We start from the raw sequence: 24,913 nt of genomic DNA, 5'->3' as shown, positions 1-24,913 counted from the left end.
AGTACAAAAAGGCCAGAAGTTCAGCACCAGAGAAGAAAATTAGAAGTTCAGCAAACATAGAGTAAAGAAGTTCATGTGTGAAACCAAAGGCAGTTCACAGGGGGTACATGGATGATGTAAATATTGACCAACTGCACTCACCTCTTGGAACAATTATTCTTAAGCCTAGTTACACTGTAATAAAAAGTCATCAACCTTCTTTCGGACGATAGCAAGGTCACTATCTGCTCACCAAAAGAAATAGAAATTAAGAGCAACACTCAAGCACATAGATTCACGATAGTTTCAATTAAGAGCAACATTCAAGCACAACATTCAAACACAAGCACATCTCAGCTGCTACACCAGAAAAGATAAAACCACTAGATCATAAACATCACAACCCATGCATTACAAACTTTCACCCACATAGAAAACAGTTTCACTTAACTTTATTTACAACCCACACAACAAAGCGCAAAACCAGAAGTTCAACTTCGACCACACAGGCAGTTCACAGGGGATATCATGGACTAAAACAAACAACAAAAGGGGCGGAGATGGGGAAAGAAGAGAGAATCATGCTCCTCTCTTCATGGATCCTTGCCTAGACTAGTGGCAGCACTGGAATGATCAACCTCCTCTCCATAGCTATCGCTTTCAGTCTCTTCATCATCAACTCCAGTAGACATTGCATTCGTCGGGAAGGACACCAGCAGCAGCTGGAGCAGCTGGAGAATCTGAAACAACAAAAACTTTTGGCTGTGTTTGAACAGCATCAACATCAATTGATGGCTCTGCTACAGGAGACTTCTTCGGGCTTGCAGTAGCACTACCACCAGTCTCAACAGCAGACTCAATAGGATCTTTCTCCAAAATGATGTCCCCAATTGTCTTGCCCTGCTCAGCATAAGAAACCTCAGTGCCAATGGGCGACTGAGGTTTAGTCGGGTCCACCCCGTCGGAGCAGCCGGTGCCTGACACGGACTTGTCTGCAACCTTCTCTGGAGGAACACTAACATCATCATTATACGGCAAGAATAGAAAGTCATTACAAAGGGCCACATAGTGATAAAATGCACAAACAAGTAAAATTAAAAAATGAGACAAATGGACAAGAAAAATGGTACTTTATCTTCACTACCATGAACATCATCAACTAATACATCACTCGAGGGAGTAGGTTCATGCACAGGGGCAGCTTCATGCACAGGAGCGGCTTCATACACAGGTAAAACATCCTCCTCAACCCTAGCACCATTATCAAAAGCCTACAAAAAAATCATGTAGAAAAGAAATATCTAATCAGAAGAAGTTCATATTACATAATCAGAGAAGGTCAGCTATCACAACTGACACATAATGGAAGTTCAAATACAGTAAACATAGTAGGTCAGATATCAAACTACTCTAAGATACAAAAGGGAACAAAAAGGGCCAGTCATAGTAGTCATAGAAGTTTAGGTGCTGTAGCACTTGAAGTTCAGGTTCTATAAATAGAGAAGGTCACCTAGGAAACACTAGTACTAAAAAGAACCAGTTTACGACACATGAAATCAATAACGGTCGCCTATGACTAAAAACAGTAATAATTGAAAGCTAACAATGAACATTAGTGCAAAGAAATAACAAAAGCCAACATAAACAAACCTCTTTGGTATGATCCACGTGGCCTCCTTCACGACCCAAACGAACAGAATCCTGCCTCTGAATCTGTCTCACAATAACACTTGCCTCATCTTCAAAAGGCTTGCAACGAGCATCCTGCATTTACTTGAACACTCCAAAGCTAGTCCGGAGGTGGGAAGTGCTCTGACGAAGCTCTTCAAGAAATCTAGCTTCAATAGATAAGACCTCCTTCGAAGACTCAGCATCAAATCCGTGTCCGGGAGGAAGAATACCATCAACGCGACTAAGACGCTCAATAGTTGAAGGAACACGAACCAACTCCCCACAAACAGTTTCAAGAAGACCGTCAATCTTAACCAACGAAACATTGGCAGCTTCAAACAAATTCTCGGAAGACACGCCACCTGCAGCACTCACACGGGAAGAAGAACCTCCTAGATCTACAAGGGGCACCAGTATTAACATCCCGGGAGATTTCAAATCTTGGGGAAGTTCCACTCCCTAGGACGGCGGCACAAGGCATAGTTAGAACAGGACGTTCAATAATCCTAAAGAACACAACCTCAGCCTGTGTCTTCCACTACATACAAGAACAAAAGTCAACGCGTCAGAAAACAAATGAAGGAACATGGAAACAAAAAATATAGAAGACAATACCAGAAGTTCAAGTTAAACTACACAGGAAAGAATGATGCATATAAACACTCACAGGCAGTCTCCCAAACACCCAATTGGCTGGGTCATCATCACCCTTCTTGAACAAGTCAGCCGCAGCAAGCTCAAAAAGCTTGACCTGATCCATGAAATTGATGCGAGGGGTCCTCAAGTCAATATTAGGCATCTTGCCAATGATAAGGCAGTCTAGATACATAAGAAGCGGCGCGATGGCACAGCCTGTGACAGCTTTTCCTCTGCTAGTACCTTGCTGATACCTAACAACAGCACTCCGAATATCATCAACAACCAACTGGCAGTAGTCCATATTTGACATATCCTCAAACACAAGATTCTCAGCCATTGCTATCGCCCTAGACATTCGTGTAGACATTCCAGGGATAACCACCTTCATGAAAACAATCAAGTAAAACACCTGCAGAGCAAGATCATCCTTTGTCTCATCCTTCACAAGTTCCATGAGGATATTCCGCAGATCCTTTGTCTTGATGTCGTCACTCCTAGCGTACCCAAGCTTGCACTTCAACCTCATAACAGCATCATCAAACCCATCATTCGAGGGCCGAGGAGGGGTACGACTACCTTGAGGGAATCCAAACAGATGGTGAATAGCATCACTTGTAATACGCAGAACCTTGTTCGCCTCACCCATGTCCAGAATCATGGTTGTAGGGTCGATCCTCGTGTAGATGTTGCCCATCAAAGGAGGAGAAATGTTGGAATCAACCTTCAAGTCAAACACACAATCAAAACCAGCCTTGATAACCCTCGTCTTGTGCCTAACCAGTAGCATTTTTGCACATGCCTTGACCTCTCCTAGTGAGCAGCGAACCGTCTTGTTAAAACGTTTCGCCTCACCTCCTCCTTGGCCACCTTCTTCGGGCGCTTTGCCTCCTCTCTTCCTCCTCTCAGGCCGCTCCACAAGCTGATACTGAAAAAAATGCAATTATAAGGAAGAAAGGCAAAACAATGAGATACACAAGCTTCACCAAAATTCCACTAATGCCTACATACGCAGTACATTTCAGAAGTCCGACTATGTCTACATAGGCAGTACAACCGTGTATGACCAGAAGTAAATATGCTTTCAAACTGTTGGAAATTTACAAAAGCAGAAGTTCTACCATGTACACCAAGGCAGTAATCAAACATGTATTTCAGAAGTCCAACTATGTCTACATAGGCAGTACAACCATGTATGACCACAAGTTAACATGCTTTCAAAAATGTTGGAAATTTAAAAAGCAGAAGTTCAACCATGTACACCAAGGCACTAATCAAACATGTATACCAACAAGTTAAGCTAATCTCTTCATGTATATATATCCAGAAGTCCAACTATGTACACAAAGGCAGTAATACCATAAAAGCAAAGCAGATCGGCTAATTTATTCGTCTATATGGAGCAAAAGGTTAGCTATGTATTCCAAGGCAGTGCTAAAAACACAAAAACTACAACAATAGCGACAAATGCTCTAAAAATGGTAAACATGAGACATTCATACCTGATTAGCGGCAGCATCATCATCGTCGTCGTCCTCGTCATCAGCATTGAAATCAGCATCATCCTTGTCCTCTGGATTAACACGAGAACGCTTCTTCTCACCCTTGTTGACCTTTGCAGGTGCAACCTTGCGCTTGATGCCACATTTCTTCCCCTTACCAGATGCACCAGCACCAAGTGGAGAAGGTGTAGGCGCGACAGTGGCAAGCACACGAGGACTACGGCGTGGCGTACCACCGAGGCCTAGCCCTTCATCTTCAGCAAGTTCTGCAAGCCTTGAAACACGTGGGCTCCTCCGAGGAGTAACTCCACCAACTACATGCTTCCTCGCAGCGGTCTTCTTGATTTTCTTCTTAACAGGGATAACCGTGCCATCACTGCCACACGGCACGTCTTCCCCAACCGTGAGCTCAGCCTCATGAACGGATCCAGGAACATCAGAACCTTTCTCAAGGGGGCCGCCCTCTTCTTGTCAAAATCTTCTTGCTTCTTCCTCTTACATTGGTCCTCCAGAAGAAGCTGAAGAGGCACATCCTCAGGTTGCGTGACAGGTTCAGTGCCATCAACAGACTGCGACTGCGTCTCTGACATCTGAAGAGAGCACAAAGGATCCGGAACGAAATCACAACCTTTGACTAACAGAGCCCCCTGCTCAGCAGCAGCGGGGTTTTCTGACAAATCCAACTCAGATAGAACATCGTTAATGGTGTTCACAGCTTCCTCCTATGTGGACACATCTGCAAAGAATACAAAAAAACAAAGGAAAAAAGTCAGGAACAAAAACAAAAAACAACCGACGGGAACAAGTTAAAAAACATGGCTCGAGAATTTAGAATGAAAAGAAAAGGGGTTTCACATACTAGGTGAAGCAAGAGCTACAGAAGCAAGATCCTCGAGGCTTGAAAAATTCTCAAGGCTCGAAGCAACCTCATCAATCACAGTCAAAGGGGTTATGGGTGATTTAGCCGCATCATATATTGGAGCATCAGTATTAACTTCTGAAGCTCCATTTTGACCGCAAGCATTTTTTTAGAACTATTCAACTCATCACCAACTACAGAAAATGCAAGTAAAAAAGGCAGTTGAGTTCTAATACGCAATCCTACACCAAAGGGACTTCTACTTTTACAACAATGTCCAATACCCAGAAGTTCAACAATACCTAACAAAGCAGTAAACACAACAAACAAACTAAAATTTACATACTAAATATAAAAACAATCTACACCAGAGGGGCTACTACATATAACATGAATGTCCAGAAGTTCAACAATATATAACAAAGCAGTAAAAACAAAATGTGCATAGCAGAAGTTCAACCAAATTTCATTATAAACAAACAATAATTAAAACCAGAAGTTCAACTATGTGACCCAAGCAAGTAGCAGATAAAAAAGATGTAGCATGACCACAAATAGTATTTCACAGGCAAACTAAATATCAATACCATGAAAATGATAACAAAAAAAGACAAAGATATACACTATAAATATGAAACATTTGGGAAGTCCAACAATTTGCTGACATAGATCACCAACAATTCATCAAATAAAAATTAAGCAACACTCCACTAACTAAAACTAAGGGTAAAATGCATGCACATGACCATTGTTAGAAGTTCACACTTTTAAGAAAGGGCAGTCTAACAAGACAACTAAGTGAAGATATGGGCAGCCATATATAAGAAAACTGCTATTTAAAATACAAGATCCAACCACAATAAAATACCTGGAGAAGGTTTTGAAGCCATGACAACACAACCCCTTGATGAATGGATCTCCAAACCCTAGAACAACCTACTGAAAACAGGGGATAGATTGCATATAGTTACCAAGTAGAAAATCATACAATAAATACAAAAAGCAACTATCAAACCCTAGGATGAAACAACTATAACATATCAACAAGAATTAAAAGATGAACAGTAGAACATCTAAGGAAGTACAACAAAAAAGTATCCATAAACTAACTAGCATGTGACAGACACAATCTAGACTTTGACATCAACAACACTAAGACAATTAGATGCATCAGATTCAGTATCAACCGCAACACCACACCCTCTCTTACATGCATATGACTGCTGAAATCACCAAAGGGGAAATGAAATCCACACAGGTATGAAGGGAGAAATAGCACACACAAGCATCTCGCAGACAAATTTGACCATGCGGGAATGGAATCCACCCAGCACACGCACAAGAACCCTAACTAATCTCCCACACAACCATCAGAAGAAGGGGTAGGAGGCAGACGCGAGAGCACACAAAAGAAATAGACAGGCCTCGACAGATCTGGCGAAACTAAGAGCAAGCATTAGGGGGAGGCAGCATTTGTACCTCTCCAAACGACCCCCGCACGCACGAATCTGGGGCGGTTCTTCCACTCCCCACGACGCCACGCGCACCTTGCAACCGCGCAGGCAGTTGCTGCCCTCGCTTCAAAGCAGAAAAGAGCGGGTTGGGCGAGAGAGAGCGGGGCATGGGGGATAAATAGGAGCGGGGGCGTGCGCCGGTTACTCCACTCACGAGGGCAGGGGAGAGGGGCGGAGAAATAGGAGGGAGTTGCAGGCGACGAAGGAAGCGAAGCGACGGAGAGGGGGGAGAGAGCGAGCGACAGGGGGAGGGGTTTTCTGACAGGTGGTGGCGAGGGAGATGGTCACTTAATGCCTCTCTGTCATGGGACTTGCAACACAGGTGAAATTATAGTTTTACCCCCCAACCGCTAAAAAAGTAAATACATCTATAGATAACTGAATGCACCATTTGAATGCATCTATTATAATGAGATAAGATCACACAACAACACTGCTGATATCCGTAAAACCAAAAATAGATGGCAAATACACTACCATGGGAAGAAAAATACATACATAAATATGCACCTAAAAAATGAGAGAAAGAAGTTCAAAAAATAAAGAACAGAAGTTCAAGTACTCTAATAAAATAAGTAAAGACATAAGAACAAATGAACCCTAAGAAACAAAAAGAAGAAGTTCAAGTACAAAAACAGACGAAGTTCACATCTAACTAAAATACCCTAAACCCTAAACCCTAAGATAGATAGTGGGGTCGCGGATGTGACGGACTCGCCTCCGCATGCGACGACACGGCACGTTCCTCGCGCTCGTTCCTGCTCCGACTCGTTCCTGTCTCGGCCTCGCAGGGGGAGGGGAGGGGGTCGAGACCCCCCTCCCCCCTGCCCGACCTCGCGCTACCGCATTGTTGTGCGCTAGGTTTTGATAGGACGCAATGCGGTTATTCTGTTTCCACCCCCACCGCACGCACCCCAGAGCCACACCCCTAAGATAGATAGTGGGGTCACGGATGTGATGGACTCGCCTCTGCATGCGACGACGCGGCACGCCGCATCGTCGCCTGCTCCGGCTCGTTCCTGTATCGGCCTCGCAGTGGGAGGGGAGGGGGGTCCCTCCTCCCTCCCCCCTGCTCGGCCTCGCGCTACCGCATTTGTCAATAGGCGCAATGCCAATTTCAATGTCTACAAATATTTAATCCAAAAATAACAAACAAAATTATAAAAAATAAGTTCAAATAGTGAAGATATAGAAGCTCGGGGTTTTGTAAAACCTCAAATTAACATGTTAAAAATGATTATCATACAGAAGTTCAGGATAGTTATTCAGTGAAGACCAACAACTATTATAAGTACAAATACATACTAGAAAAAAATAAAAAAATATGCATATCCGTCGGCCAATTCCATGGCTGCTCATGGGACTAAGTAAAAAAATCCAAACCAATGCAAAGAATGAAAAATACAGAGGACTTGCTGCATTACTTTGCAAAGAAGGAAAAATCATAAGTTCACGTATGAACAACATAGAAGTCCAGCTTCTACAACGACCCTTAGATGATCTGGAAAAAGTGCATGCATACTTGGGCTAATCCCATGATTGCTCACGAGACAAAAGTATAAAAAGAACATCTAAAGAATTAAAATTACAAAGAAAACCAAACAAAGAAAATATAGAGCACCATGCACCTTCGCCTTGCAAATGTGGAATGCAATCTGAAAAACCAGAAGTTCAACCATTAATAAAAACAATGTAAGAATGAAAAATGACAGAAAAAAGGAAAGAAATACAAAGGACTTGTTGCATTACCTTGCAACAAAAGAAAAGAAAGAAGTTCAGGTATGACAACGCAGAAGTCCAGCACAGAAACCCGGCCAGACCCACAGGATCGACCTGATCCTCCCCCGATCCCGATCCCGAGCCACCCCAGCCCCGACAGGATCCAACGAAGGAAAAGCAGAAGTTCAGGTATGACAAAGCAGAAGTCCAGCTTGTACAACGACCATTAGATGATCTAAAAATAATGAACAAACAAATTCGTCTGAAGCATAAAATCATCTGCACAAGATTACAACACGTCCGCACCCCTTTGGAAATGATCTGGCAACTCCCTTTCGACAACTAAAATGACCAGACGGCAAATTTCAAAACCGCAAAAATAACTTGTGCAAAAACCCGCGGGAGTGCCAACATCAAATCGCTAGAAATCAAACCGTAAGGACCCTCCCGATTAAAATTGATGGCTTAGTAAGCCTTGAATTTCACTAAAGTATGTAAATCAGCTAGCAAACTTTAAGGAAAAATGAGAAATCAACAGAAGCGCATGCTGCATCTCGGGCGGATGAAGAACACGGGCGATTTCAAATTTGTTTGAAATAACAAGAATTTGTACTCCAATCTCGTACCAAAACCTAATATCCATCATGCCAGAGCTTCGACATCCACAACATGCATTAAACTTGTAATAGGCACAAGTTCATCACGACCCCGAGAGCAAATCCGCCAATGTGCTAGATTCCGAATCAAAACAAGCATTTAGATTCTAAAAAACCTGTGCACATTACACTTACATCACAAACAACACGAATGATCAGAAAAACTCGCGGTAGAAGGCACGGTTGCAAAGATAGCACGCAGATCGGGTTTGTACAGAGGGAAGTTCAGACGCGTTACTCAGGCAGTTCAGGTTGTGATCAGAATCCCGTGATCAAAATAGTGTTTTTATATATATATATATATATATATATGTGTGTGTGTGTATGTATGGAGCAATGTCATTGTCACTGCCCCTCACCGGCGTTGCCTCACTTCCTCTCCCCCTTCGCATCAGCGTCGTCTCACTAGCTTCACTCTTCCTCCCATTCCTCTCACTGAACCACAACACTACAAATGGCACGCGGCCACATTGTCATCGTGGAGCATGGGCAATCCAGATGGAGTGCTTGGTCTTTGATGTTTAGCCGGATCCTACACCCTCAACGGGCAAAGACGGTGAACAATTCGCCGAGTTGTGGGTGTCGTGCAAAGCCTTCATGGACGAGTGGGAGGAGGATAAGCACAAGGAGGACGAAGCTTGACGCAATGACATGATCACTTGCTTAAAAAAGTACAAACAAAGTCTACATGCATAGGTGTCAAGGTTCGCGCCGGCCTTGGCCGCCTCCCTGCCACGTGCTACTGCATATTGGTCGTGCAAACTTTCGTTGGCCCAGAAGTCGAGATGGCGGTGTCGCAAGAGGTGGTGGAACTAGCCATAGTCCTAATGGAGAGAGCCCATGACTTCACAACGTGCATCTAGGAGGAGGTGAAGAAGTAGCTACTATAGGTAGTACTAGCAAAAATGCCCGTGCGTTGCAACGGGAGAAAAAAATGTTGCGTATACCAAAACATCCACCGGTATGGCTCGACAGCACCCAGACGGTGCCGCCTGGTGGCAACGGCAAGGATGCGCACGCCGAGGCATGAAAGAAATGCATATCAGTCAGGATTGCAATGTTGCACTTGCCGCATCGGGGACCCTAGATCGAAGATGCTAGATCGATATTTTAGAGAGAGAAAATGAATCCTAACAAATACACCGTGAAATAAAAACAATATGTACGCGCCACTATAAATATTGCCAACTGATCCATCCAATGTTGCATGCAGAATCCCGTTTAATTAGATCCACTGAAATTTCGGTATCTTTATTTTTTATTTTCATCTGCAGCCCATTACAGCAACGTTCAAAGGTGCTGAGGTATGAAACTTTTTTTTTAAAATCTAGACAAAGCTCATGCATGCAGGCTGCTAGCCGATCGATCAAACTAATGCCCACCCAAAGGACACACCGGCGCGCACTCCACTCCACATCTTCTCACAACAACACCACATGATTTCAACTACTCGAGGCTTCAGCTCGAGACAATCTTCTTCTTCAGGGATTTCCCACTGTCACCGTGTTGTTTCATGTTGGCACGCAATTCTTGGCTAAACCTATCCGCCAACTAGACCTCATTGGACCGGCCGCATCACACATCAGCCGACCCACCGATGTATTTGCCCTGAGAGCTCTTTCTCGCCTGGACCACGGCTCTGCCAGATCATAGCCCCGTACGGCCTTCGCACCACCGCCGCACCTCCTCGATACAATCACCATGTCATCTTTGGTCGTCACCCACATGCACGTCCATCCTTCCATTGATTTAAATATCCAAGAAAGCCCGCCCCTTGTCTGCTCTCACAACTTCTTTTCTTGAGGGACTTGCTATAGGAGGCCAACTAATGTAATATAACATGGTGCAAATCGGTTTAAAGAAACGATGTGGTACTATTTAAAATAATATTCAATTCCTAGTTGGTTGCTGCCTTTCAATGTGTCGCTTGGCTCACATCAAGTCACAAGTTACAGTTTTTACGGGGAAAGTCACAAGTTACATACCTGAGCGAATTAGTTTTAGAGCATGCTTGGATACGTTTTAGTCCCATGACTAAAAGTAGTGGGACCTTTGGGAGAGGAAGAGGGCGACCTAGCTAAGGCCTGCCAGTAGTCCACCACCTTGGGGCGACCAGAGCCCAAGGTGGTGGGGAAATCTGGAAGGAAAGAAATGAGAGAGTCTTCAACAAGAAATCCTCTCTGCCGGTGGTGGTCATGCACAAGATAAGAGAGGTAGCAAAAGATTGGATTCTAGCGGGAGCAAAAAACCTGGCGGATCTTGTGGGCTGATCTGTTTGTTGTTTTTGCTTTTTCCTTTTCCTTTGGGATGGCCTAAACCATTCCCACCTTGCTGTTGTTCTTGCTCCTTCTTTATCAATATAAGGCAAAGCTTTTGCCTCGTTTCAAAAAAAAAAGTAGTGGGACTAAAACTTGCTAGTCTCACCCATGCTTGGATCCAAATACTAAAGAGACTAAAATCTAGTTATTGAGCATTTATTATCCTCCAAACCCTCCAATCCAGAACTAAGGAGAGGAATTAAATGAGGAGAGAGAGAGCTAATACATATTTTAGTAGGTTTCCCATGACTAAAAGATTTTAGCCTCAAGACTAGTCCTAGCCTCTCTTTAGTCAGGGGTGCTTGGAACTTTAGCCTCTAAAAGAGACTATTTTTAGTCAGACTAAAAATAGTCCCTTGTATCCAAGCACCCTCTTAATATAGAAGCATGAGCTAGCTCAGCTGGACCAACGCTGGGAATTGTACAGTGGGGCCATGGCATGAAACATTTTTATTAATGTATTGCAGGTTTATTTCTAGAAAAAGAAGGGGTCTTTTTAAAAAAATCATGATGGACTAAGAATACCTATTTCCTTTATTAGTAGGTATAGATATATATATAATTAAATATAAGACGTTTTTGCAGTTTAAATTAAACTATAAAAATGTCTTATATTTAGTTATAGAGAGAACAACACCTAATGATTTTCCAAAATATATCTACTCATCAGAAAAATCATTCTTGAATTCCTTCTACTTGTTTGTGTCAGAAACTGTAACCACCATAATAATCCAATTCAATGGCCAAGTAGCACAATTTAGCTCGACGCATGTCTGTATGAAAAGAAGTCATAGTTACTCGTTAAAGCGCGGCATTGTACAAAATTTGCACAACAAGAGAAAAATTATAATGAATGTATGCAAGATATGAACGGATGAGAACCCAATCATCAAAGGTGCCAATGGTATATAGTCTATGTTATACTGTTAAATAACAGGCCTTCTATTATTGATAAGCTTCTTTGTGCTACACGAAACGGCAAATAAGATACTTGTAGGGGGGCTCATTATAGCAAACATACTTGCCTACAGATTGTTTGTTCTACCTGTGCGTAACCATCGAGTGCATAAATATTCCGGAGGATCAACACTGATTGAGTTAAGCATATTCCTTAAGAATCCTCATGCCGCTCGCACATAGTACACTGCCTCCATTCTATATCTGCCGCCCTACAGTCAAGACATCATGTAAATTCCGATCGGTCCCTCAGCTACCTCGTGGGTGTGCTATTACTCCAATATATTTCCTCTCTATCCACCTCACCGTTATAGGTGGTCTACGGATCTGAATGTAATTTTTATTATTTCTAGTGTTCGTTGTACTGCCATAATAGAAAATGAATAGATTGAAAGTTTTCTCGCAAAAAATATATATTCATCTCAGTAAGTATTTTTCCGGCGATTTTTGTAGTTGATTTAATTCGTGAGTAATATATTCCTACGAAGACAGTTCTGAATCTAGGAACAAAACTACCTACAAAATTGATATGCTTCCAGTTCTATATGATTACAATATTTAGGAACTTAGGTTGTCGTTGCATGGTGAATTGTTGTCTTTTGGTGCTTGACTGGGTCTAGTTGTTCTGGGGTGTAGCCTGAGCTCTCCAGTGTAAGATCTACGATTCTTTTGAACTCCCCAGTTGCGATGTTAGCCATATGCATGCTGGCATATTGACATGCTTTGTGAGAATGGATGTTTATATATATATATATATATATATATATATATATATATATATATATATATATATATATATATATATATATATGACAAATTTTATCTATAAGCAGTGGTAGTTACCACCTACTTCATTGGCCTCCATGTGTCCCCGAACGTAGGAGCGAGGCAACCGGGTGCGCTGGGTATCGATTGTGGGCAGAACCCTCTAACCCGCTAGCTGCCGTAGTAATTTGAAGTAGGAGAAAGTAATCCCTGCTTTTTAGGTGGGAAGATACTTTTTATCCTAATAAAAGAATAATTAATTAGTCAGTAGTAGCGCACCTCTCGTCAACAACCTTATAATATTTCGCCTAATCACCCGGTCGGTTGGATGGATAATAGGTTCCTAGCTTATACATCAAGTATGCATTATTCATGCACATCGAGCTTGCAGAGTAGGGACATTCCTATAAAAGGCATGCGGAGTATGGAGTATATCCTCTCAAATAAAATAAGAGTATGGAGTAGTTTATAAGAAATGAGTATGTAGTATGTTTTTTTTAGGAACCGAATATTTGGAGTATATCTTGTCAAATAAAAAAAGAGTATGAGTATATAGTTTATAGAAAATGAGTATGTAGTATGTTTTTTTGGGTTGAGGAACCAAGTATATAGTATGTAGAGTATTGATCGAGTATATCCTCTCAAATAAAAAAATAGTATGCGTATATAGTTTCTACAAAATGAGTATGTGGTATTTTTTTAAGGAACCGAGTATGTGGTATATAGAGTATGGAGTATATCCTCTCAAATAAATAAAAATAGTATGCATATATATATTTCGTACTACTCCATAAAAGGAGTGGTAGTATCCTAAAAAAAGGAGTGGTAGTAGTACGAAATATATATACGCAAGGAGTATGGAGTAGTATACACATACAATGAATATTGTGAACATAATTAACAATACTGTATGTATGTACATCTAGCTGATGCATTTCATCATTACTTCAGAAGTACACATGACATGTACGTACATGATGCAGATGTGATGTCACACATGCATATCATAGGGAGTAGCTAACATTGATCTATGGTTTTGTGCATGCAGCTCACTAGCTTCTGTCCCGAGCGTGACGTCCCTGTGCCTTATAGGCAAGCAAGAAGGCAGCCCATGGACGCCGATGACAAGCTGCCCATGAAGTCAGAGCAGGTGTATATATAGAAAATCATTGCCGCTGTCCGCTATGTTGGAGCAGATGGCAGATGCGTGCAGCCATCCTGATACTGTCCATCTTCATTCCTGGCGTGCACCATTCACTGCTGGAGCAGCCGTCTACGCGCATCTTTTCATCGTTGGGCCTGCCACCTTGCCAGAGAAGTCGCACGTAGGGCTAGGCACAACCTTTCATCATCGCTGTCGCCGCCGAGTGAAGCAGTTGCCCATTCTCGTTACTCATATGTCGCTACCATACCAGGGACGAAGCGATAGGTCGTCGGCGTCCACGCTATGTTCCCGCAGTATGGAGTATGAAGTATGAAGTATGTAGCATGTAGTATTAAGCAAGTAAAAAAATATATGGATTATATGATATATAAAACGAGAGTATGTAGTATATTGATCGTGTGCCGCCCCGGCGAGTACAAAACACTAGTATAAAGTATGTAGTTTGTAGCAGCCAGTGAGTATAAAGTGCATGTTAAAATAAATTTATTTTATAATTCCAGTTGATTATGCATCTGATAGGCATTACACGGTCTAGTGGGTACATCTTGCATGCATACATGATTTCAGCCATGGAACATAGTCGTGCTAGCATTCATATCTACACGAAAAAAGGATCTCCGTGAAGGGCTCTAGTAACCTCCTCCGGATTGTGTCTATTCAATTGAAGCCACCGGCAAGATCTTCATCCACTCAACAAGAAAAGGAGAATTTCACGGAGGGTTCTGGGCATCAATCTTCCTCAAGCTGACGGTGGCGTCGGAGAGTATGAAGACGACGCACGGCCGGCCGATGCTGCAGAGCACAATCTAGAGATGTAGCTCCTGCAAAATATCTGAACGATATGACGTGAACAGGAAGCTTGGAGTAGAACACCGTCATCACGTCGTGTTGGCAGCTCGGATCCAGGCCGCCGACGGCCACGTACTTTGTCCATGTCGCCGGAGAATCAATCAAGTAGAAGCAACATAATGGAGGCTCAAACCTACAATATGAGAGATCATATCAGTGGTTGATCAATCATGTATGCGTACGTGTGGGATAGGATGAAAAACAACAAGAATTAACATTAATACCTACATCTCCTCATCTCGTGTCGAACATGGTGTTGACGACTACTTTTTGAGATGGGCTCTATATATCGAAGGTAGTTATACATCGGCACCCGATGGCCACAAAAATAGGGACGACTAGTAAATCTAATTTCAAAAAAGAAAAACAACCAACTAGCTTCACAATCCAAACCCGTTAATCAATACCCACTTCGAGACTAGATCTGACGGCAACGGGAGCAGAGGTAACTACCACCTAGTAGTAGGATGTATTTTCCATATATATATATATATATATATATATATATATATATATATATATATATATGTATATATATATTGTACGGGTGTGCAAATAAGATTCTAAGTTTTTAACCCACTGACCTAACTCAACTTAGACAGGACAACATCAAAGAGGAGGAATGTCAATAATACTGAAGCAACAAAGTAATCATATTATGCTCTGGAACCATCAGTAGACAAAATCTCTGTCCTCCCTGTTCTTAACACAATTACATGAAGAAAAGAACATGCTTTAGTTCTACGCACGTGGGTTTGTGGATAAACTAACCAAATCTAAATATGTATTTCTACAAAATAAAATGTTTATTGCTGAATCACAAATCCTTCCATCGAAGTGTGAATTTCACTTGTTCAATAAGAAGAAGATCGAACCTGAGATAAAAGAAATTCAGAAGGACAAGAACACACATCACTTGCATTGAATTAGTGTAAATAACATCACAAATATCACACGACCACGATTGTAATCCTGTGGACTGGCTAGGACATAAACAATTAGGGGACCCTCAATACCCGACAATTTACAGTTAATTGCATAAACAAAGTGGTATAGCTAGAACAGAACAAATTGAAAACAAATTTTCAGTGGTAAAGACGACAAAAACATGTGAAAGAAGATTAGCCTTTGCATCACCTGCACGTGTGAACTCGATCTTAGTATTTAGATAGAGACAAATCATGTCCATTAGTACATCTATCAGGAAGAACACAATAGAGTGCATCCTTTCCACATGCTCGTACTGCAACCTCTGAAACTGGTGAAGGCTGTATGAGAAAAGTTACATGAACTAATCTGGTCTTAACATTGATCGGACAAAAGGTTCAGAAAATTTGTTTTGAGTGTCGTACAAGAATAATTGATTTCACCTTCCCCATAAAGTCTAGAGAAGCAAACGTTAGAAGCATAGAAGATTCAGTTTAGTCAAGCATTGCAGCCCGTGCGTCATACCTCTGAAATTTGAAAAGCCGTCATACATGTGCGTCAATTAATGTTAGAATTGTGTCGAATATTATTGTACAAGGTAGGTTACAGTTGTACTTGGTTTTAGACTGTGTGTAGACAGGATATGAGTCGTGTCCTAATAGGACACTTGTATCCTAGGCCTCTCATATATAGCGGGGCTAGACACACGATGTAATCTATGCCAACATAATAGCACGGGCACGCGGGGAAGCCGGCGGCGTGTGTCGGCGCCCGGGCGGCCGGGGTGCGGTATTGTGACGGTGTCATGGGGAGGAGCGCCCGTAGTCATGCCCCGGGGGATGTAGCCATGATGGTGAACCTCGTTAACAAATCTCGGTGTCGTGCCTCGTGTGATTGCTTGGTCCTCGATAGATCGATGGAGTGCCTCGGATTATTCTAACAAATGATATCATGAGCAAGGTTTGAAGAGGTCGCGGATTGTTGATCTAGAGGAGGTCGTGGTTGTGGAAAAGGTCGATGACAGGCGGCGCGATTGGGCGGCAGCAGATGTTGCGGGCAGTTTCATCTCGCGGAGAAGTCACGGCCAGTATAGCAACGACGGCACAAATCGAAAGCAGTCGGGAAGCTGCAGGACAGCCGTATCGCAGCAGCAGTTGGTGCCAGTGGAGTTGATCATTCCAGATCGGTCCTGGCGGCGCGTGTGGCAACCCTAGAAGAGAACGGATTACAGCGTTGGCGAGCGTAGATCGAGCGCTTGATCCGGTCGAGCGGGGCGGCAGTCGTACGCGTGGATGCGTGTGACGTGGACAAGTCGAGGCCAAGGCCGCCTGGTTGGCTGGGCCAGCGGCGCTGCAGCTCTGGGCGATGATGCAAGCCTGCGTTGACGGTTTGGTGACTTGTGGTGTTCACGCGTGCGCGTGCGTTGAGCGCAAGGGAGCTGTGTAGTGCTGAATGATACGTGTGCTATGTTATAAGCAAAAGAAGGCACGTGAGATTTGTTGTGAAAAAAAGAAGGAATTGGAGCATGTCCCAAGAATGAGGTGTAGAGAGACGCACGCACATGGCTATGTGATGTTTCGGAAACAAGATGGCATGCAATGCAAGGGCGTGGTGGGTGCATGTTGGTGTACATGCGGAAAACTATGCAGGCTATGTATATGCATGGTGTGGCTGTGTGAAGCAAGCTGGAGCGGACGTGGGCGTGGTCGAATTTGCACATTGACTGGACTCATACCATTGCAGGACCAATGAGTAATCGTGGAGTTGTCAAGGAATCTGGGACAAGTTTCAAGGATGGCGGCGTGCATATAAGGCTCAAAGGCGTCTGGAGCATGCCGTGGTAGGAACATGCATATACAGGGCGTCAAGGCAATGCACGAGATGTGCGGGGCGGACACGACGTAGCGTGGAGCATGGTTGCAGTCGAATAATTTTGGCTGGGTCGGACTGGGTTGTCTGATGGATTGACGTGGATGTTGGTCAAAGCAGAAGTCGGAGGTGATTTCAGCGACGACGACATAGGAGCGTGATGCTGATGGTGACCGACTTCTGGGGCGTGGAAACACGTGGTGCAGGTCTAAGGGCTTGTGTGGCTTCGACAAGACTATGGCGCAGGGTTGATTCAAGGCGGTGTACACATGAGAGAGATTGAAGTCGACAAGGCGCATGGTAGCGTGGCCAGCTACATAGAGTCATGTTGAAGGTGGAGCTGGAGTCTGATGGACGACTTCACTCTGCTGATGGAGGGGCTGCGGCGTAAATGCATGGAGAGTCGAAGCCTATTTCAGCGGGATAGCGAGAGACACGTGGATCGGACTGGGTACCAATGGTCTGATGGAGACGTGATACTCGGCATCAGTCAGTGATGATCGATGGTTCTCTGCAGTGGGGGTTGAGGCAGTGTGGGCTAACTACCCGGGAGACTCGATCAGGACAGCAGAGGCTCGACGCAGTGATAGCGGCGAGGCGTGCGGTAAGCACGGGACACAGCGACAGGCCAAGGCACCGATGGTCAGATATGTTGTTAGACAAAGTGTGCAGGGGGGGCTGAAGCAGTGTTGACGAGTACCGGATTCAAGTTGGTGACTAGGTCTATCGGTGCCGGTTGATGGACAGGAGTTGACCATGGAGAATCTGAGAAAGTGGCGGAGAGTCTAAAATTGTCAAAAGCTGAGAGAGCACATGGCCGTATATTCTGTGATGTTCGACGCACATGGCAAAGTGCAGATGACAAGTACAGAAGGAGGCGGAGTGCTATAGCTGTGGGACATGCTAGAGACTATCCCAGAAAAAAGGGATGAGACAACTGCGAATTTGACTCAGGATGACACAGGGTGACGGTGAAATTCCTTCAAGTTTCAGACAGACAGTCAATGAGAGCGATGACGTTGAGTTCGGATAACTCTTATATGTGGCATCCAATATGTGAGTTGTTCATTTTCACGCAGACAGTGATCGGTGTGTGATGACGTTGGACGGATACTCCGGAAGTTGGGAGCACAAGATAGAGTAACGAAGAACTTAATTTTGCTCGAGAGTTGACTGCTAAGAAGATGAGAAGGGACTACAGTTGCAGGTGGAGTCACATGGAGTCTGGGAGTAGCAGCGGTGCTCATGGCGTATCTCAAGTCCAATGTACATGGAGCTTCGACGCATGGATGAATCCAAGGTGGTGGAGAATATTCGCCAAGGTGAAATTTGTTAGAATTGTGTCGAATATTATTGTACAAGGTAGGTTACAGTTGGACTTGATTTTGGACTATGTGTAGACAGGATAGGAGTCGTGTTCTAATAGGACACTTGTATCCTAGGCCTCTCATATATAGCAGGGCTAGACACACGATGTAACCTATGCCAACATAATAGCACGGGCACGCGGGGAAGCCGGCGGCGTGTGCCGGCGCCCCGGCGGCCGGGATGCGGTATTGTGACAGTGTCATGGGAAGGAGCGTCCGTAGTCATGTCCCGGGATGTAGCCATGATGGTGAACCTCGTTAACAAATCTCGGTGTCGTGCCTCGTGTGATTGCTTGGTCCTCGATAGATCGACGGAGTGCCTCAGATTATTCTAACAGTTAACTCCTCAATCTGCTTCATGATTCACCAAGTCCTCCATGAGCACCTGGTCATCCAGTAGTCACCTCATCATCCAGTCAACCCCGGTGGATGTCTCGCCCACCGCCTCCCATGTCTCGCCCGTCAGCTTTCCTGAGACAACTACAGTGCCGCACCGCTGGCCGCTGTCGTATCGCACGCGCCATCAGGTCTTCGTGCCCACAGCAATCCGTAGTGTTGTGCAGATGCATCAGTCACGCCAGATGCACGAGCTCCACCGTGTGCAGAGAGAGACATCGTGAACGTCGCTCTGGCGACTGCCGAGTGCCCGAGCCGCCAATCCGCCATCGCGTCAGATGGGCAAGCGCCGCCACGAGTGCTGGCCGACTCTGCCACTGCCACGTCGTCACCCACACTGGGCGGTGGAGAAGTACGTTATGATGGGCAAGGAGGATGTCATGCCACCAAGACCTGGCCGCCGCTAGTCATTGTTGTCGCCGTTCTCGTAGCCCCACTGCGGCTCCTGGGGCTTGTGCAGGCCCCCGCCTCCTCACCTCAATGTTACTCTGTGACTCGGCAGGGACTACAGGCTACCCTATATTCATAGGCGCCAGCGGCCTCACATGTGTACATCAGGCATAATTGACTTCTTAAGGCACGTAATCATCGCCGTTCATGGTAGATGTATAAACTGATGAGATACTATAGTATGTACCTCAGACCGGGAGAAATTCCGGCGGGCGGTGGAGCACGTGCAGACGGATCTCCGGCGAAATCGACGGCGTACAGGAACGGCGATGTGGGAAACTTGTAACACGGCGACATCGGGCAAGAAACTTTCGATGCGATCTAATCCTGGTCGAGGGGTTCCTTCTTATATCATCAATTTCGGTGTACCGGACGGCTCCGTGCTCCTGAACATCTCCTCCTCGGACACAACTCCAAGACGCACGCAACATGGACTCTTCTCCGAGTCTGAGTTCGAGATGTGTGGGGAGCTCGATGACGTTGGGAGAGGCGAGGTTGGGGAGAGACGACGTTGGTCTACATCCCTGCGACAGAGATTGCTACGGCGGGCGGGGAAGGCTGCGGCGGCGGGCGGCGGCAGCGACGTCGGACACACAGAGAAGAAGAAAGAGCAGACCGAGCCAGAGAAGAAGAAAGAGATCGAGCCGGCTGTGCTTTCTTTTCTTAAGGCCCAACAATGGTCAGTTCACGGGAGGCACAAAAACCGTACTAAACATGGCCTGGCCCAATAGATATTCCAGGAGCCCAATAACGAACATAGCGCGGCCGAATAATATTTCGAACGAAAAATTTAGTACCACCTCGGTTATAACATCAACAATAATAATATGGGTGAACGGATTAAAAATTTGGTGAAACGCATCTTGCTTTATTATAGTGTATGTATGTATATATATATAGATAGGTAGGTATAGATATAGATATAGATATATATTATAATTATGTAATGAATGAATTTCACCTATATTTTGTTGTCTTATACTGTAACGCATAATGGCCATTTTAACCTTTTTATTAGCGGGGGGCATAGCACATGCAGCCGGAGCCAAAAATCCGAGTAATAATAAGTCCCCTCGTTTAAACTGACTGCGATCTTACCATCTGCGTAAAAGAAGACCTCGTTGAACTAGCGTCGCTTTCCCAGGTTCCACATCTCGTGAACTCGCCGACCGGCCATCCCCGCACACCTTTGCCGTCGCCACCTGCTGCTTCCATCCCTCTGCAGCTTGGAACAGCCCAGGCCTGCGCCGCGCTCCTCCGGAGCCGGACGAATCGAGCCGCTGCGCCGGTTGGAGCCACCGGGCCGTTGGAGCCTCCCGGCTGATGCGGCGGCGGCAATGGGACTATGGGAGTTCATCCTGCGCGGCGGCGGCCGGCGGTTCATCAAGCGCAAGGGCAGCGACGCCGGCGAGGCTGGTCAGTGCCCCCTCCCCCGGCCTTCTTTTCTGCTCTTGCTCTCTCGTTGCTCGCTGTGCGCCTTTGGGGAGATGAGATCAGAGAGGGAAGGTTGTTAGCAGCAATGTGGTTTCTTGGGTTACTTCAACCCCACTACTCTTTCGAGCAGTTATAAAGATTTGAGTTTTTGGTGCGCGGAGGCAATCCACTGTTCTGCATCTTTACAGCCTGTCTATTTTTTAAGCTTCTTCATTGGTATAAATGGCATGAAAATTGCATCTTTTCCACATTGAATTACTTGTACATGTGGCAAAACTGCTTTCTTCAAAATTGTATTGCCCTAGTTTTGTTAAGCTTGCCGAGGTTGTACCAGCGAATCCTACAAAGTACAAACAATATAGGAATCCGGCCATTTCCAGTTGGTCAGTCTCATTTTGGCAGATAGCAAACTGACATTTTTTTTCCGGTTATCTGCTCACCAGGTGCTGATTTACTTTTTAATAGGAAATGTACAAACAAAATTAACCAATGTAGACTTCATTAGACTCTAACAGGCTCTTCAGTTCGTGTGGGTATGATGTGGATAGGACGAAGCAACAGCATGCTTACGGCCTTCTGCCCAGTTGGTTCATTCTCTTGCTCTTGTGGGATAAATTGCAATATTGTTCCTACTCCCTGATCCCCAAATCAGTGAGTATGCTTCTGTGCACCCTCTCTCATGAAGTGATGGGACTGTTTCCAGCGACTGCAAATCGATGGCAGCCTTGGCATGTGAGTTGTGGTGATTTATGCCCTGAATGGTGCTTTCGTCTTGTGGGTGTTTGGATTCCATGGCAAGGACACTAGCTTAGTACGATTGTGCACACTTTTGTTTATCTCCTTTTTTGTGTTATTTCTAGTTATGTATAATGCACATGGCAAATCAGTTAGTTCAGCTCCTTTCTGAACTTTGAGTTTGGTCAGCTCTTCATTGGCCACCTGTAGTAAAAGTTGAATTCTTGGTTGGCATGAAGAGTGTTGAACCTGAAAAGTAATGTTCAGTTGTGCGCATTATCTACTGAAAGAAGTCATTCTTAGTGGAGGCAAACTAGCTGTGATGCCACTTGCCATGTTTGATAGTGCTATGTCCCCTATTGCCCTAGTTGTCATGATTTTATTTTTAGTGAAAAAACTGCATTTGAAAGTATGCTTTAGTGGCATTAAATAAATGGTAATCTGCATCACTTTGTGATTGACCAAAACTGAGCTTTCCACTCTTGGTTACACTTTTATGGCCTCCCAGGCAGGGCAATGGAGGAGCTGAGAGGTTCTCTCTACAATGAATTTCATACTTCGGAAGGGGCTAAGCGACAGCAGCAGAGGTTTTGTGGTCCGGGTGTCGCGCTAACATTCAACTTTGTGGTTTCTGTTGGGATCATCATGGCAAACAAAATGGTGTGTGTTGTCTTTTCACTTTTCTTACACTTCATGGCATCTCTTATTTAGTTTTCTTTCAGTTATTTTCTGCTAGTCTTTGCATTTAGTTTTTAGATGACATGTTTTATTTTGCAGGTGATGGGTAGTGTTGGGTTTAACTTCCCAGTTGCACTGTCTCTAATTCATTACATAGCTGCCTGGGTCCTCATGGCTGTCCTGAGGGCATTATATTTGATGCCCATTGCTCCTCCTTCAAAATCCACTCCTTTCTCCTCATTATTCGCTTTGGGTGCTGTGATGTCTTTTTCCACCGGACTTGCTAATATCAGCTTAAAGCATAATAGGTGAGATCAATAATGAAGTCTCCCTGTTCAACAGATGCAAAAATTCTACCTTAATGTTGTGGCCACCGTTTTTTTTTCATAGTGTGCTCACTGTTCTCTATCTTCAGTGTAGGGTTTTATCAAATGGCTAAGATAGCTGTAACTCCAACCATAGTTGCAGCAGAATTTATTCTTCTCAGAAAAGGTGTTTCCTTTCGAAAGGTAAATTTATCACAAAATTAAGCTTCATATACTGTTCAATTGTTTAGTTGATCTAATTGGTAAGAATATTATATATTTTTGTATTACAGGTCATCACACTAGTTATAGTGTCATTTGGTGTGGCTGTAGCAACTGTTACTGATTTGGAGTTCAACATTTTTGGTGCTTGTGTGGCAGTAGCTTGGATCATTCCTAGTGCTATAAACAAGATCCTGTGGTCAAATCTGCAACAGAGTGGAAACTGGACTGCTCTTGCGTAAGTTGTGATTTATGTCTCTTCTAAGATAGGCTCATAGTTCATATATTTTCTCCTAACATTCAGGTTATTGATCAGGTTGATGTGGAAGACAACCCCAATTACAATATTTTTCTTTCTTGTCCTGATGCCTTTGATGGATCCTCCAGGATTGTTGTCTTTCAACTGGAATTTCAAGAACAACTGTGCAATTATGATATCTGCTTTGCTTGGTTTTCTTCTTCAGTGGTCCGGTGCTTTGGCACTTGGGTGAGGCATACTATTTCTAGTTTTCTCTTGCATGATTATCCTTCTATTCCGTCAATGTGCATGTTTCTCCTGAAACAAAAGCATGTATTTGTGTGCCCAAGTTTGTTAGTACTAGATTATGTTTTAGGCTTCATGACTTCCTTCACATGATCTTTTGTAACTAGGGAATATCTCATATTTGAAATAAAAATAAAAATAAAGAAGTGTTCGTATGAATGCCATATCCACATGCTTAAGCATTTTGATAAAAGAAAGCACCTCTTTGCTCGTAGAAGTGCACTTATGAGCTGACTCAAACATTGATATGCAATCTACCTTTAGTTGTTCTATACTTCTACTTGCACCTATAATGTATAACCACACTGTTGCTGGTATGCACTATTTTGAGAATAACATACCTTTTTCACCATTATGCTGATAAATGACAAGATAAAGTTTCCAAAACAATAGAAAGCCTGCCCACTATCCATTACTTTGTTCCTCCTCGAAGCATAGCATTCACCTGTCTTGTGTATTCATGCTTCTTATTCATACATTCTTCCTATTCTGTCATTCTCTCTCTTTGTGGAACCTGTGAAAGTCAACTGATGTTTGCGCTGGTATTTGCACGATGCAGTGCAACCTCGGCTCTATCTCATGTTGTGCTAGGCCAATTCAAGACTATTGTCATAATGCTCTCTGGGTTTCTGGTATTTAAATCTGATCCTGGACTCACCAGTCTTTATGGAGCTGTCATTGCACTAGGAGGCATGTCAGTCTACACTTACCTAGGGCTAAAAGAGTCAACCACTGGCGGTAAGAGAATTCCATCAGCGTCTAGGCAGAGTTCTCTCTCACTGAAGTCCAAGGTTATAATAGACGAAGAAAAGCCAGAAACAAGACCAGTGGACTCTGTCTAAGTTGAAGAATTGCCATTTGGACTGCATTTGTTGAGTTCCATGCACCAACTTCACCTGAGTTTAACCTTATTGAGGGAAGACGGTCAATCTGTATGCAAGTAGCATTCTTAAGAGCATGCTCCCTTTCCCCCTCTTGTTCTTCCTAGAATGCTATGATTCTGTTTTAGGAAATTTTAGTAAGCTGTTGTTCTCCGTTCACCATACTCTTAACATAGAAATAGCTGTCATTCTCCAGTGTTACCAATTTTGGTCAACATGTGTATTTTTTGGTTGTGCCATTTACCTTGTGGATTTTTGCAATTTCAGAAAATATATGATATGCTGCTAACAGTAGTTCTTGTTGGACTTCTTGTAGGCTTTACACTAACTATTGTTCTTAGCAGTTGTTATGCAGTACTTTTACACACCAAATTGTTGGTGTTTGCGGTGTTGCTCTTTGGGTGTGTTGCGGGGAGGGGGGTATTTTTGGAGAAAAAATAGCTACCACAACATTATTCTCGAGGGGGAAAAAGTTGGAATGCCCACTGTGAATGGAATGCTAATATGAGATTATA

The 24,913-nt window shown here is 43.9% G+C and overlaps 1 protein-coding gene across 1 annotated transcript; it reads left to right on the top strand.

The window, feature by feature from the left end:
- Positions 1–20,702: 20,702 nt before the first annotated feature.
- LOC123150224 (nucleotide-sugar uncharacterized transporter 2) lies at positions 20,703–24,692 on the top strand. The gene is made up of 7 exons (XM_044570059.1): positions 20,703–21,015; positions 22,277–22,428; positions 22,546–22,754; positions 22,862–22,955; positions 23,045–23,211; positions 23,290–23,460; positions 24,077–24,692. The coding sequence occupies exons 1-7, from the start codon at positions 20,937–20,939 to the stop codon at positions 24,357–24,359; spliced, it is 1,155 nt and encodes a 384-aa protein (XP_044425994.1). The 5' UTR covers positions 20,703–20,936; the 3' UTR covers positions 24,360–24,692.
- Positions 24,693–24,913: the final 221 nt, after the last annotated feature.

The sequence above is a fragment of the Triticum aestivum genome, chromosome 7A, assembly GCF_018294505.1.
Source record: "Triticum aestivum cultivar Chinese Spring chromosome 7A, IWGSC CS RefSeq v2.1, whole genome shotgun sequence".
Classification (NCBI taxonomy): domain Eukaryota; kingdom Viridiplantae; phylum Streptophyta; class Magnoliopsida; order Poales; family Poaceae; genus Triticum; species Triticum aestivum.
Note: the sequence above shows the minus strand (reverse complement) of the source record. Positions and strands in the feature narration are given on the sequence as shown.